A 16,539-nucleotide genomic window follows, 5' to 3' on the forward strand; every position below is an offset into this window, starting at 1 on the left:
CGTGGAGTGTTGAAATGACAAGTGACAGGGAGGTCTGGGTCATGCTTGCGGACAGACTGAAGGTGTTCCACAAAGCGGTCACCCAGTCTGTGTTTGGTCTCTCCAATGTAGAGGAAACCGCATTGGGAGCAGCGAATGCAGCAGGCTAAATTGAGGGAAGTGCATATTTATCTTAGTGATTCAGCCTAATCCCACTTTCCAGCTCTTGGTCCGTAGCCTTGTAGTTTAAGACACTTCAATTGCATTTCCAAGTAAATGTGATAAAGGTTTTTGCCTCTACCATCCTTTTAGGCAGTCAATTTCAGACTCATGCCACTCTCTAGGTAAAAACATTTCTCCTCAAGTCCCCTTTAATCCTTCTGCTAATTTACTTTATAAACCTATGTCCCTGAAAATAGGTCCTCCCTATCCACTCTATCTAGGCTCTTTGTAATTTTAAACAACTCAATTAAATCTCCTGTCATCTTCCTCTGTTCTAAAGAAAACAAGCCCAGCCTATCCAATCTTTCCTCATAGCTAAAATTCTCCAGTCCTGGCAACATCTGTCCCTTCTCCAGTGTGATGACACACTTCCTGCAATATGGTAACCAGAACTGTACACAGTCTTCTAGCTGTGGTCTAGCTAATGTTTTATACAGGTCTATCATAACCTTCTCTTATATTCTATGCCTCAGCTAATAAAGTATCACGTGTGCCTTTTTTAATTTGGTCATGGGTTGTGGGTGTCGTCATAACCATCCTAACTAGTTGGGGATCTGTGGATCTGTATTCCAGGGTTCTTCGTTCCTCTACACTTCTCAAATCCTATCATTTATTGTGTATTCACTTGCCTGTCTTGACCTCTCCGAATGCATTCTTTCAGGCTGAATTATATGAGGCACCGGATTCCCCGCACCACCCCCACTCCCAGCTAAAAGTGTTGGGAGGGAGCCTGCCGAGAGGAATAGTGGGTGTCCAACAACCTTTTATTGGACATTAATAAGCTGGAGGCGAGATTTCTACCCTTCTAGATCAGGCAGTCCTACCTCAGAGAGTTGCTGGCCAATCAGAGGCCAGTAGCTCTCCAGCACTTCATGGCAGAGGCGTGTGGCGTTGGATCAAGATTTGGGTAAAATCTTGGGTAAGATTTGAGAATCTCACTAGGTGCTGTGCTGGCTGTCCCCAGAAAGGTAGTTGTGGGCGTGGGGTTTGAGAGGCCATGGGGGGAAGGGCAACCTGGTAGAGGGAGAGGGGGGGTGTTAAAACCTTGTGGGGGGCCCTGAGATGGGCCCAGGGAACCTGTTAAGGAAGGAACCACCACACCCCATCCCCGCCCACCACCAGGCTGTACAGGGAATCCTGCCGGGCTGGGCACATGGTGTGACTCTCCCACAGCTGGTTAAATCACAGTGGCAGAGAGTTGGGCCCTTAAATGGGTATATTGTTGCCCTCTTAAGGGTCTCAATTTTTAAAAAATTCATTCAAGGGATGTGGGCTTCGCTGGCTAGGCCAGGAATTTATTTCCCATCCCTAATTGCCCTTGAGATGATGGTGGTGAGCTGCCTTCTTGAACCGTTACAGTCCACGTGGTGTAGGTACATCCACAGTGCTGTTAGGGAGGGAGTTCCATGATTTTTACCCAGAGACAGTGAAGGATGGTGAGTGACTTGGAGGGGAATTTCCAAATGGTGGTGTTCCCAAGTATCTGCTGCCCTTGTCCTTCAAGATGGTGGTGGTTGTGGGTTTGGAAGGTGCTGTCTAAGGAGCCTTGGTGAGTTTCTACAGTGCATCTTGTAGGTGATACAAACTGCTGCTACTGTGCATCTATGGTGGAGGGAGTGAATGTTTGTGGGTGGGATGCCAACTGAGTGGGCTGCTTTGCCCTGGATGGTGTCAAGCTTCTTGAGTGTTGTTGGAGCTGCACTCATCCAGGCAAGTAGAGAATACTCCATCACACTCCTGACTTGTGCCTTGTAGATTGTAGACAGGCTATGGGGAGTCAGGAGGTTAGTTACCTGTCACAGGATTCCTAGCCTTTGACCCATACTAGTAGCCACAGTATTTATATGGCTAGCCCAGTTCAGTTTCTGGTCAATGGTAACCCCCAGGATGTTGATAGTGGGAGATTCAGTGATGGTTATGCCATTGAGTTTCAAGGGGCGATGGTTAGATTCTCTCTTGTTGGAGATGGTCATTGCCTGACACTTGTGCGGTATAAATGTTACTTGCCACTTGTTAGCCCAAACCTGGATGTTGTCCAGGTCTTGCTGCATTTGGACATGGCTGCTTCAGTATCTGAGGAGTTGCGAATGGTGCTGAACATTGTGCAGTCATCAGCAAACATCCCCACTTCTGACCTTATGATGGAAGGAAGGTCATTGATGAAGCAGCTGAAGATGCTTGGGCCTGGGACACTACCCTGAGGAACTCCTGCAGTGATATCCTGGAGCTGAGATGACTGACCTCCAACAGCCACAGCCAATGCAAGGTATGACTCCAGCCAGTGAATGGTTTTCCCCCTGATTCCTATTGATTCCAGTTTTGCTAAGACTCCTTGATGCCACACTTGGTTAAATGCAGCCTTGATGTCAAGGGTAGTCACTCCTGCTTCACCTCTGGAGTTCAGTTCTTTTGCCCATGTTTGAACCAAGGCCGTAATGAGGTTAGAAGCTGAGTGGCCCTGGTGGAATCCAAACTGAGCGTCAGTGAGCAGATTGTTGCCAAGCAAGTGCCACTTGATAGCACAGTTGATGACCCCTTCCATCACTTTACTAATTATTGAGAGTAGACTGATGGAGCGGTAATTGGCTGAGTTGGATTTGTCCTGCCTTTTGTGTACAGGATATACCTGGGCAATTTTCCACTTTCCTGGGTGGATGCTAGTGTTGTAGTTGTACTGGAACAGCTTGGCTAGGGGTGCAGCAAGTTCTGGAGCTCAAATCTTCAGTACTATCACTGGAATATTGTCAGGGTCCATAGCCTTTGTAATATCCAGTGCCTAAAGCCATTTCTTGGTATCAAGTGGATTGAATTGAATTGGCTGAAGACTGGCATCTGTGATGCTGGGCATTGTACCAAATGCTTCAGCCTTATCTTTTGCATGATGCGCTGGGCTCCTCCATCATTAAGGATAGGGATATTTGTGGACCCTCCTCCTCCAGTGAGTTGTTTAATTGTCCACCACCATTCACGGCTGGATGGCAGGACTGCAGAATTAAGATCTGATCCGTCGATTGTGGAATCACTTATCTCTGTCTATCGCTTGCTGCTTAAGCTGTTTGCCACACAAGTAGTCCTGTGTTGTCGCTTCACCAGGTTGACACTTCATTTTTAGGTATGCCTGGTGCTGCTCCTGGCATGCCCTCCTGCACTCTTCATTGAACTACGATTGATCCCCTGGCTCGTTGGTGGTGGTAGAGTGGGGGTTTTGCTGGGCCATGAGATTACAGATTGTGTTTGAGTACAATTCTGCTGCTGCTGATGGCCCACAGCGCCTCATGGATGCCCAGTATTGGTAGATCTGTTCGAAGTCTATCTCATTTAGCACAGTGGTAGTGCCACACAACACGATGGAGGGTTTCCTCAATGTGAAGACGGGATTATGTCACCACAAGGACTGTACGGTGGTCACTCCTACCAATACTGTCATGGGCATATGCATCTGTGGCTGGCAGGTTGGTGAGGATGAGGTCAAGTATGTTTTTCCCTCCTGCTGATTCCCTCACCACCTGCCGCAGACTCAGTCTAGCAGCTATGTCCTTTAGGACTCAGCCAGCTCGGTCAGTAGTTGTGCTACTGAGCAACTCTTGGTGATGGACATTGAAGTCCCCCACCCAGAGTACATTCTGCGCCCTTGCCACCCTCAGTGCTTCCTCCAAGTGGTGTTCAACATGGAGGAACACTGATTCATCAGCTGAGGGGCAGTATGTAGTAACCAGCAGGAAGTTTCCTTGCTCATGCCTGATGCCATGAGACTTCATGGGGTCCGGAGTCGATGTTGAGGCCTCCTAGGGCAATTTCCTCCTGACTGTGTCGCCACTCCTACTGGGTCTGTCCTGCCAGTGGGACAGGACATACCAGGGATGGTGATGGTGGTGTCTGGCATGATTCCGTGAGGATAATTATGTTGCTTGCCTAGTCTGTGAGGCAGCTCTCCCAATTTTTCCACAAGCCCCCAGATGTTAGTAAGGAGGACTTCGCAGGGATGACAGGGCCAAGTTTCTGATGCCTAGGTTGATGCCTGGTGGTCCATCCGGTTTCTTAGCAGTCTGATACAGCGAAGTGGCTTGCTAGGCCATTTCAGAGGGTGTTTAAGAGTCAACCACATTGCTGTGGAGTCACATTAGGCCAGGCCAGAGTTGTTAAGCACAGCAGATTTCCAGATGGCTTTTTACGACAATCGTTTCACTTTGAACTCCAGATTTTTATTGAATTCAAATTTCACTGTCTGCTGTGGTGGAATTCAAGTCCAGGTCCACACAGCATTACAAAAACAGAATTACCTGGAAAAACTCAGCAGGTCTGGCAGCATCGGCGGAGAAGAAACGAGTTGACGTTTCGAGTCCTCATGACCCTTCAACAGAACTTATAATGGTTCCCACCGATTAGAGAGTCACATACGTAACTTGCTTTTAAGTTCTGTTGAAGGGTCATGAGGACTCGAAACGTCAACTCTTTTCTTCTCCGCCGATGTTGCCAGACCTGCTGAGTTTTTCCAGGTAATTCTGTTTTTGTTTTGGATTTCCAGCATCCGCAGTTTTTTTGTTTTTATCCACACAGCATTACCCTGGGTCTCTGGATTATTCGTCCAGTGACAATACCAGTATGCCAAAATGGGCCACCTGATGCTACCCGCGCTGTTGGTAAAATTGTGGTTGGACAGATGGTGGGCAGGCTGCTGACTAGACTTAATGCACCCTCTGCCTTCAAACTCACCGGCAGAGAATGTAAAATTCCTCCCTTCCAGACTGAATTCCATTTTTTAGTTTTCTGCCCACTTGACCAGTTCATGGATATCTTCCTACAGTCTACAGCTTTCTTGTTCACAATCAACCGCACGATCATTTTTTGTATCACCTACAAACTTTTTAATCATGTTGCCTACTTTCAAGTCCAAATCATTGATATATACCACCAGATGTCAGGGACCTGATACTGTGCCACGTGGAATGGTGCTGCAAACAGCCTTCTAACTTGCAATTTGTTTGAATCCCATGAGCTTTTACTTTTCTGGTCAGTCTGTCATGTTGTCCTTGTCACAAGCCTTGCTAAAATCCATGTAAGCTAGGCCAAATATGCTGCCATCATTGATCTTCCTTATTTTCCTCTGCAAAAAAATTAATTAGGTTTGTCAGACATGAACTTCTCTTAACAAATCCAGGCCTCCTGAACTTAATTCATGCACATCTAAATAACAAATAATACCAATAATTTGTCCACTACCGAAGTTAGGCTGACTGATTTTCATAAGTTGGTGTTGAATCTGCCCAATCATATTATGATTTTCTAAGTGCCCTGTTATATATTCTTAGTAATAGTTTTGGCCATTTTCTTGACGACTGATGTTAGGCTAACTGGAATAACATTCCCTGTTTTCTTTCTCCCTCCTTTCTTGAAAGCAAGTTACGTATGTGACTCTCTAATCTGTGGGAACCATTATAAAACTGAGAAAATTCTGGAAGCTCAAAATCAATGCACCCATTATCCCTGTAGCCACCTCTCTGAAAAACCAGAGGATGCAGACCATTAGGATTTATCAGTATTTAGTCCCATTAATTTCTCCAGTATAATTCTGTACTAATATTTTCTTTAGGTTCCTCATTCTCACTAGATCCTTGGTTTCCTACTAGTTCCGAAATTTCTTTTATATCTTCCACCATGATGGACCCAAGGTGTCCGGACAGGAAGCACCCTCCAGCCCAGCCTCACCTGATGGCTTGTAAACTTGGCATGGATCTCCCCACCATGGTTAAAAAAAACTACGGTGGTGAGAGGAGTTTGCTAAAAGGCCACTTGAAGGCCTAAATTGACCCATGGGTGAGTGAGCCACCCAACTCATCCCCTGATGCAGGCAAAATATCTGTGGGGGTAGGCAGGCAACCGACACATCGTTGTTGCCATGGTGCCAAATTTTATGTCCTTCCTGCCCATGGAGGCAGAAAATCTAGCCCAAAATTTCTCCTGCTGCTGCCTCTAAGGGACCCATATTTACTTTTTCTAATCTCTTCCTTTTCACATGCCTATAGAAGCTTTTGCAATATTGGGCAGGGGGGAGCGATGACATGGGAAGGTGTGGGATGCGTTAGGGAGAGTGGCAGTGGGGTGGGGATGGGGTGGGTTTAAAGGGGGGAGCAGTTAGGAAGGAAGGGAGGGTTTCAGCCTAAGGGGGAGCCATCCCACAATTGGCAAAGGGCAGCCCTGAAGAGCAACCCCCTCTTCCTTTCTGCCCTTTAATCATTTCAGGTTAAAAATCGGGCTTCCCGCTCCAGCTCTGCTGCCCACACCAAGCCTAATTGACCCTTAATTGTTCATTTAAATATGGGGGGCAGGCTGCCAATTTTGGCACCCACCCGACCCCTGTATTATAGGGTGAGCAGTGGTGTGGGTGGGAAGATGGTGGGATAGGCGTCCAGCCTATTTATGTGCCCCTCCACAGTAAATACGCCGACTGGGAGCATGTAAAATTCAGCCCTTTATGCCTCTTGTTAGTTTACTTTCAGATTCTATTCTCTCTAAGTTTCTGATTCATCCTTTGCTGAATTCTAAACTTCTACCAATCCTCAGGCTTATTACCCTTTTTGGTAACAGTATAAGCCTTTTCCTTTAATCTAATACTATTTTTAACTCCTCTTGTTAGCCAAGGTTGGACCAGATTTAAAACCTTAGTTTTGGTCTTAACTAAATAATTCTGAAACTCAGTATGAAATTCTAACATATTGTAATCATCCTCCCCCAGAGGTTCCTTTACTACAAGGTTATTAATTAAGCTTACATGTTGCACAATACTAGATCTATAATAACTGGTTCCATTGTTGGTTTTGTGACATACTGATGTAAAAAATTACCTTGAATGTATTCTCTGGTGTTGTTCTGCTCATTATTACTACAAATTTGGTTTGCCCAGTCCATGAAGATTAAAGATCCCCATGATTATTGTATTATCTTTGTTATATGCACCTCTAACTTCCTGATTTATACTCTACCTGACATTAAACTACAGTGAAGGTGGCTATAAATTACTCTAACCACTGTTTTCTTCCCCTTGTTGTTTCTTACCTCCAACTAAATGGATTCTATATCTTGATTTTTCAAACTAAGATCCTTTCTCTCGATTGTCCTTATCCTATCCTTTAATGTCATTTAATCACTCCTACTTTCCAGCTCCTGCTATCACAGAGCTTCCCTTTTGTTCTTTTATCCTATCCTCTTTTCCCTGCCCCTGTATTTGCTTAATCTCAAACTTTTTCTAGTTCTGACGAAAGATCATCAACCTTAAAGGTTAACTTGGTTTTTCTCGATCTCCACAGACACTGCCTGACTTGCTGAGTCTTTCCAGCAATTTTTGTTTTTATGGATTGGATTTTCCCTTGGGCTTTGAGACCTAGATATCAGGACCAAGTAGGGAGGTCACAAGACTGCAGTTGTCAGCAGAAAGACTGGCAGCACAATCTTCTGGGAGGCAGCCTCGTAACTAACCAGCTACACATTCACCAACCCATTATGGGCAGCAAGTGGGCTCCCGATGCTGCCGACCCAGTCAGAGGGCAGGCAGCTCTGAAGCCTTGGCGACCCCACTGGGAGCAGTGGGCGCTGCTGAGACATGTCCGGGACTGCAAGGACACCCCAACATGGAGGTGCCCTGGGAGACATGGATGTAAATTTAAAAGATTTGATGGGCAAAACTGCTAGGCCCCTTCGAGCAGAGGGGAAATCCCTCTGGGTGAATTGTTTGGGCAGTGGGTTTCTTGTCCATGGCTCCCTCTTTGTGGTATGTGGTCTCTGACCCTAATGGCTCCCCTGGTCTGCTGCAGAGAGGCTGCCTTCATTGAGTTGGTGGCCTCTATAAGAGTGGGTTGGGGAGGGGGGTAAGCGGGCTCTGCCGGTGGCAAAATGCTGGTGAGGCAGCAAAATCACCCTAACTGGGCCTTAAGCATTTTAATTGGCTGTCTGCTTCCATGGAAACAAGGCAGTCAATTCTACTTCTGCCCCTCTCCCAAGAATGTTACCAGGTGGCAGTAATGGGTCAGGGAAGTGTTCAGATGTGACTTCCCATTATTTGCCCAGCCCCCTGCCTCCAATCCCATCATCACAGGGCCAGGAAAATCCAGTCCAATATGTAAAAGATTGGACGAGTTTATACCTAATGAACATTACAGTTTACTGCAGAAGTGCTGCATTTAATAAGATCACTTTGCAGTGATATTATATACTAATGTAATGTATTTGTGTTTTAAAAACACATAATGGAAAGCTACATCATAAATGCTAAAATTAAAGATGTGTTTACCACCAGAATTTGGAAAAATAAAGTGATTGTATGAATGGATTATGGAATGATTTATAGGTTGAAAAATCACTGAGTATTTACTACTTCCCTGTTCAAGGTAATGAAAACAAAGAAAACTGCTGTTGTATTTTAACATTTTCATAAAAATCAATTTCTATGGGCAGAAATTAGTTATTCGTAGATGCAATGCAGATGGATAGCACAGGACAAAAAAAGCTTAGTTTTATTTTAGCCATCTTATAGAGGTTATAATTTAAGCCTAACAATAATCAAGTCCAAAAACTAATAACTCGCATCTAAAAAAACTTTCAAATGTATAAAATACTTGAATAAACAAGGAAGAATTTTTATTTTCAATGTCAAAAGCTAAGAAGGTACTAATTGTAACAACATAAGCAACCAAACATGTTTATATTGGCATGTTTGTTAACTGTATGATCTGTGTGGCTAATGTAAACTTGTGATTGTAACATCCCATAAATTGTTGAAGTAACTGTACTATTGTTTGCAAGAATGTCTTTTAATTGTAAAGGCAACTGGAGCAGAAACAGTGTTCTAGACAGATGGCACCTTGAAGGGAATTTCCTGAATATTTGCTGGTGGGAGTTTCTCTCTTGTCACTGAATATCGGTAAATTATTGATATTGGCTGAGAAGTTCTCTGTCACTGGCATGTACAAAGAAGATTACCCTATTTTATGAGATATATAATAGCCGCTAATAATTACCACTCTATTCACCATTTGATATCCAAGAAGACAGTCAGAATGTCATTTTTTTTGCAGACAAATAAGACTGCTATTTGCTCAGAATATGAGTTTGGAGATTGAGCAGTGGATCACTGATTTACCAGATTGGGAATCATTATTTTGAAGTGAGACTTCCTCAACCATTTTCATTTAGCATCAGCAATTCAGTGGGCTTCATAGTAGCCGGTGCCTTCATGGATTGGCTTTTCACCATGTTTCTTATCTTGAGTAAGTTGTTCCCACTCCTGGACGTCTTTTCTGAGCTGTTAAACTGTTGCTTCAGAGCAGCTCTTTACATCTCTTTTGCTGACCACCATAAATAGATTCCCAGTTGCTACTGCATCATAAAAGATTTTCTTTGGTATCTACTCATCAAGCGGTTACATTACCTGACCTGACCAGTGGAGCTGTACCTTCCTGATCAAGGCATCTATACTTGGCATGTCAGCATTTTTAAGAACTCCAGTGTCAGGGATTTTGCCTTGCCATCCGGTCTTTATCTGGTGCTCTGGCTACCATCATCTTGGGAACATTCTTGAGATGGCCGGCTGAACTACCTGCCTGTTTCAGATAGGAGGTCACTTTTAATGTGCAAATCAGGGTCCTACAACACGCACAGGACCCTGACTGCAGTTTTGAGGTACATATTAGCAGATCATGCGCCACACACACTCCATCCAACTGTCTCAAGCTGTGCACAGCCTAACCAGCGGTCTTCAAAGGAATTGCTGGAGGGTGTTTAAAAATGTGCCCAAGGAAATGTTTTCTTTCAAAATAAAAACAGAAAATGCTTGAAATACTCAGCAGGTCAGGCAGCGAATGTAAAGAGAGAAACAGTGTTAATGTTCCAAGTCAATGATCTTTCATCAGAACAGTTATTGACCTGAAACATTGGCCAGAATATTTCCGTCAGTGAGTTGGGGGTGGGGCCTGCTTGCCGATGCGTAAATGATGCGGGATGACGTCGGGAGTAACCCCTGATGTCATCCCGCCCCATTTAAATCTTTAGGATGGTGGGCGGACAGCGAAATCAGGATAATTAACCCAATTAAAGTACCTGCCCATCCAACCTTCAGGCTGGCAGGCAGGCCAGGAGCCCCAGTGGGCTTCTGAAAAAACATGAAACCTCATCCACTGGCGGGATGAGGTTTCATATCTGTTTTAAAAAACTTTAATAAACTTTATGTAATATTTATTAACATGTCCCATCTCGTGTGACATTGTCACATGGGGTGGACATGTTAATAATTTTTTTATTTTGCTATTTTTTAGGTTTATTAGACTTTCAGCGCTCTCCCTAAGGCAGCACTTAGTCTCAGGGAGCAGTGCAGTCTTTCACTCGCATGTGTGAAAGAGTGCACTTTCACAGTTGGGGAATTCTTTCCCCTCCCCAACACCCCCCCCACCCAAGTACAAGAAGCGCATAGCACTTCCCATTGGGCAGGCCACTGGGCGGGCCTTAATTGGCCCGCCCACTCAAAATGATGGCGGGGCCCGTTTCGGTGGCGGAGTTTGGCTGCCCGCCCACCGCCAAGCCGGTGGGGCCCGCCCACCAACCTAGAGCAAATTTCTGCCCATTAACTCTGTTACTCTCTTCACACCTGACCTGCTGAGTGTTTCCAACATTTTCAGATTTTGGATTTCTAGCATTTGCAGCATTTTACTTTTGTCTTTTTATTTTGGTGAGGCCAGAAGGAACAAGAGCTATCCCCTTATACCCACAAAAAAAACCCTTTATTCTACTATAGGCCTGTTTTCTCCCTCCCCGGCTCCAACTGTCAGTTTGCTCAGCATGGGAGTCAGCTGATATTCTACTCTCCCACAACAAATATGCTGCAGCAGGGTGCCAACATGATGCCTTCACTCACTGATGGCATGTAAATTTAGTATTATTTTTTAAATGCTCAGGACTCATGCCAGGAAAAACAGCTGCAAAGCGTGTACTCTCTGCTCGTCATTTATCCTTTCTCTGCCTTAAGCTAAAATCCACCCTAATTATTTTTTCACAAGGCTTAGAATGCTTCAAAGCAAATCCTGAAATTCTATAAAACACTTGTTTTCATTGTTGAACACTTACTATCACATTACTTAATGTACAGTACTTGAGTATTGTGTACAGTACTGGTCTCCTTATTTAAAGAAACATGTAAATGCATTAGAAGCAGTTTAGAGAAGGTTTACTGGACTAATATCAGGAATGGGTAGGTTCTTATGAGGAAAGGCTGGACAAGTTAGGCCTGTATCCATGGAATTTAGAAGAATAAAAGGCGACTTAATTGAAACCTTTAAGATCCTGAGGGGTCTTGACAGGGTGGATGTGGAGAGGATGTTTCCTCTTGTGGGAGGATCCAGAAATAGGGTTTAAAAATAAAGGGTCGCTCATTTAAGAAGAGAATTTTTTTCTCTCAGAGGATTGTGAGTCTTTGGAACTCTCTACCTCAAAAGGTGGTGGAAGCAGAGTTTTTGAATATTTTTAAGGCAGAGCTAAATAGATTCTTGATTAACAAGGTTAATCAGGGGTAGGCAGGAATGGGGGGTTGAGGTTATATTCAGATCAACCATGATCGTATTGAATGGCAAAGCAGACTCGAGGGGCCGAGTGGCCTACTCCTGCCCCTAATTCTTTTGTCCATATGTACAGGCCTGGTTATCTCCTAACATAACTAATACACATATCCCATTGAAATGACCAGTAACATTGTAGTACTTTGTTCACCTAGGAAAGAGCCATCTTCACAAATGGGATTGTGCAGATCACTTTTTTTAACGTATATGTAAGATATATTGCTTTCCTCCCCCTTTTATTAAGTTTAAAGATCATTGGAATATTATGCAACTCAAAATGAAACCAGTCAGGCCATGTATGACATCATCAATTTATGGCTAGGTGAATAAATGGGTTGTTGACAAGGTTACATCTCTGGTAATGTACAGCAGCAGAAATAGCTATCAGTATAATTCAATTCCACAACTGTAGCTTATTTAGTTATTTCTGAGTCCAGATTGCTGGTCTAAGTTCGAGAATAATATTTTGTACCATACACCTCCGTCCTTGCCAGATGTGCAAGGCTTCATATATTATCAGCTGAGTTTCTTTACAAATGTTGAAGGACAAAATATATCATCATTATGTACACACTCCTTGCTTGTTGGTTCGGAATCACTGAAAAAAAAAGCACAAAATGATTATTTGGTTTAAAATGTAAATTTCAGCAAGATGGCATGTTTAATCATATTAATGGTCATCCAAAATTTTTTTAAAAGTAGAAATTTGAAATGAAAAATTTATTGGTTCTATGTGATAAATACTACTATCAAAACCAGAAATATATTTGTTTTACTAAGCCAAACAGTCAGGTCCTGTGTGTGATTCCTGGATTTGTTGAACTAACAGCCAGTTCAGCAGCTGGGGCAAATGCAGATGCCCAAGCATTCATTAGGCAGGTACAGTAGGTTAATATTGGGCAGGGGCCCTGCTTGCACACCCAACACATTATAATTAAACTTTATTTTTTTAATGAACTGAAAAGGATTGAATAAATGTTCAATGATCATATCTTTGTAGCGCATTCAATAATAAATGGAATTGTGGGATTAGCAGCTGAATAAAGAAAAATAAATGGTTGAAACTTCATTTAATTTTCAATTTTAGGGAGAACTGATATTCAATTCCTTGAAGATATAATTGAACATTCTTAGTTCAATTGCAGCTTGAAAAATAAAACATCAGCTGATTACAAAATGTTTTTTAACGTTTGGAATTTTACTCCATCAGACATATACCGTTTGGAAGATCTTAATCAATATATTGTGACTTATATTTGTTAACAGATTTCATCATACAAATGCTATCTCCCACAAATGTTTAAAAATAATTACAAATCAAACTGAAGTTGTTTCTTAATATTAGATGAGATCCTGTGCACAAAGGGGAGTCAAGACCAGGTGTAGAAATCAAGTTAAACAGAATTAGAAGGAGAATAATTGGGCTCAAAGATGCAGGCATTAATCAATCCCTGTGCATTATGTCCTTATTTTTATAGAATACATTGGATGTATTATTATTTCTGGTTGCATAGAATTTACAACACAGAAAAGCATTATTTGGTCAATGCCGACCTTTATCGTCCACACAAGCCTCTTCCCCGCTACTTTGTTTCAACATATCCTTCTATTCCTTTCTACCTGTACTTATCTACCTTGCTAGCTATTTGCATTAGCCATTCCATATGGTAGGGTACTTCACATTCTCCCCACAATGACTAAATGGCAAGGCTTGTGCTACTGGAGGTGTAATTATCGCATGATGTGTTTACACAGCCCGTCTGCTTTATAAATGTGGACAGTAAAAACACTGATTTTGAATATACAGATTGTAAATAAAAGAGGTATTTCAGCAGTAAGTTCTATAACCAGGAATTTCCTCTAATCAGGTCCCTCTGGACCACTGAAATTGCAGAGGAATCCCCTTTAAGGCAGCGCAGCAGGACCAGCTTGGAGGACATTCCCAGACTATATGAATTCATGTATTCTTTGGTTAGGGAGACAGGGCTTCCAGAATATGCCCTATTAGTTTCCCTCATCCCCTAGCAGAATGCACAACTTCTATAATGCACTACAAAAACTATCAAAACACATCAATTGTGGAAGGCAAGTTTTAACTTAGTTATTTAGTTACGAACCCACTGCAGAGAACTTCTCCCATCTATTCAAGTAATAGTGATTAGAATAACAGGTGAAGCTAGCCATTTCATGGTGCTACTATGCAGTAGCAACACAAGTGGTATTTTCCACTGACATGATACTGCTGTCAAGTCAAAAAGTTGTTCTGTCTTCCATAAGAGTAAGTAATGTGATATATGGATTTCAGTGCTCGTGTGATGCCAGGCACGTAGGCTATACATCCCAATGACTGGCAGATCATTTAAAACAGCAGATCCTTAGGCTGTTCTTAACAGGCAGAGTACTGACCATACTCAACCAGCCCATGCTTGCAAAACTCAGAACATGTCTAACATTAGATATGATTCTGCAATTGGACAATACTTGCTGAAAAAATCCTGAATGCGCTAATAATTTCACGAACAACCAACTCAACATTATCAGTCTTGCTCACAATGTGGCTCACTTAAGCTTGCTAGAAGCCACATATATTCACATGGAGGGATCTGTCCTCTGCAGGCAAAAGGAACATGTCCAGGCATTACACCTTTCTGAATTAAACAAAAGCTTTGGGAGCAATTCATTGCATTCCACTATGGCAACACCTTGGCTAATCAGAGTTGACTTGCCAACACCCTTTTCTCATGCAATATAAATTGCTGTTCACTTTCGAATTTGGCATTTTCTGTCCTGATGAGTTCAAGATGAAAATCTTCAACAGAGTGTCTCCTTTTCAACAATACTTACGTTCCATTGTAGCTATAAAAGCACTGGTCTAGAAATTCTTGGTTGTTATTTTCAAGACAGAAGGAGTAAGGCAAGAAAACTGGATGAGTAGAAAATGAAATAAAACATGGACCAGTCTGGTAAGTATAAGCTCCTCAGTACACATTAGATGCTAAAATCTATCATATATTATTTTGTCAGTGTGTACTTCTTGTCTGTGAAACCTTACTTCCTATTGTCATGTTTTTGTTGCAATATTGTGTCAACTTTTTCATTATATATTCTACTGTTAACATTTACGATGAAAGCTGTCCATGTAAACTTGTCACACTGTGACACACCGTCTCAGCAGTAGTGGTGTTGTAAAGCCTCAGTTTTGCATCTCCCCAGCCTCTCAGCCTAAACAGCAGAGTAACCGCTATGCTCCAAACAATTCTACTTGTCTGCTAATATCAAAAAAAGGATCTTATATTAAAAATCTTATGTCTGCATATACTTCCTATCAACCTTTCGTCTATTACAAATGTCTATGTCCACAGTTACAATGGAAACTGCTTATGTAAACTTCTCAGTTTGCCCAGTGGAAGTAATACAGCATCACCATTGGCAGGGTGATGTAATTACTATGTAGTTACATAAAAACAGGAATGGGTCATTCAGCCCCATGATCAATTTCAGCCTTTCAATTAGATCGTGGCTGATCTATATCAATTTTACTTTATAAATACAGGCATAGGAAATTATAATGGAAAATAAAAGTAAGGACAGAATGTATGACTTTAAAATGGGAACTGAATTAAATCAGCGCTACCTGGTCTAATTCTTCTTCTTCGAACTCAGCTTCACCTGAGGACAATGCTTGATCTTCACTCCCATATTATAATAATTCTGTAAATCTACTTTCTGCCAGGTATTGTTTTATATAATATTTTGTTTGCACGTACAGATACAGTCTCAGCATCTCCAATCACTCAATTTATTTGTTCAGGGTAATTGGGTTAAGTCAGTTTATTGTTCAGTCTTCTCTTGCATATTTTGAATGAATCTTGAACATTTATTCATTAAGCCAATGGATTCATTTCAAAAACCTAAGATCATGTAACATTGTGATTGCAAGTTCCTGGCTAAATCTGGGAAGCATAAGTAAAGTTACCTTGTGCCAACATCCTGGAATCGGCAGACCATCTGGACCCTATAATGGAGACCGACACAGGAAAGTAATGAATGAATAAACTCTACTTCATCCCAATTAACTCATACATTTTCTTTATAATACTACTCTCGGGAGTCACATGAAAACCATGCTATATAGTGAGGATTGCCATACAAAAAAGATGCTTGAATTTTGAAGAAAATCAGAAAATGCTGGAAAAAAACTCAGCAACTGCCAGCAGCTGTAGAGAGAGCAGGTAAATTTACCTATCAAATGTGGAACCTTCATCAGAACTATATCAGAACTGAAACATTAGCTAGTCTGTTTTCTGCACAAGTACTACCTGACCTGCTGACCGCTTCTAGAATTTTATGTATTTATTTCAGATTTCCAGCATCTGCTGTATTTTGCTTTTTGCTTATATTGGATAAATTTTGATTTTATTTAATAAGAACATTAATGGTACATTTTTTATTACATGAGTAAGGGTAGCTGAACCATTTCCGACACAATATTAATAGGTTTTGTAGCTTTGCTTTTTGTATGCGATAATAAGCATAAGTCATAACATCAAGGCTTTCAAATTGCAGCTTAAATACATGAAATAATTCAGAAAGCATTAAATCATTGGAAGGCACAGGCAGGATCTCATTTAATTTCACAAATAAAAAAATTCATCTCTGAAAAAACAGCAATCTAGCAGTATTGCGCTGTCGTATTGCTTGAGATTAGTAGCACAAACCTAAATGAGGGTCTAACTGAATC

The 16,539-nt window shown here is 42.0% G+C and overlaps 1 protein-coding gene across 4 annotated transcripts in view; it reads right to left on the bottom strand.

The window, feature by feature from the left end:
• Nucleotides 1-12,095: 12,095 nt before the first annotated feature.
• The window catches only part of LOC121280769 (collagen alpha-1(XXIII) chain-like), a 275,471-nt gene continuing 271,027 nt past the window's right edge, over nucleotides 12,096-16,539 (bottom strand). For all 4 annotated transcript variants that reach the window (XM_041192944.1, XM_041192942.1, XM_041192945.1 and 1 more), the window contains 2 exons: nucleotides 15,775-15,813; nucleotides 12,096-12,396 (listed from right to left, as the gene is read on the bottom strand). In XM_041192944.1, the coding sequence (XP_041048878.1) occupies nucleotides 12,394-12,396; nucleotides 15,775-15,813 (42 nt within the window). In that variant the 3' untranslated portion in view covers nucleotides 12,096-12,393. The remainder of the gene's footprint in view (nucleotides 12,397-15,774; nucleotides 15,814-16,539) is intronic.

The sequence above is a fragment of the Carcharodon carcharias genome, chromosome 8, assembly GCF_017639515.1.
Source record: "Carcharodon carcharias isolate sCarCar2 chromosome 8, sCarCar2.pri, whole genome shotgun sequence".
NCBI classification, from domain to species: Eukaryota; Metazoa; Chordata; class Chondrichthyes; order Lamniformes; family Lamnidae; genus Carcharodon; species Carcharodon carcharias.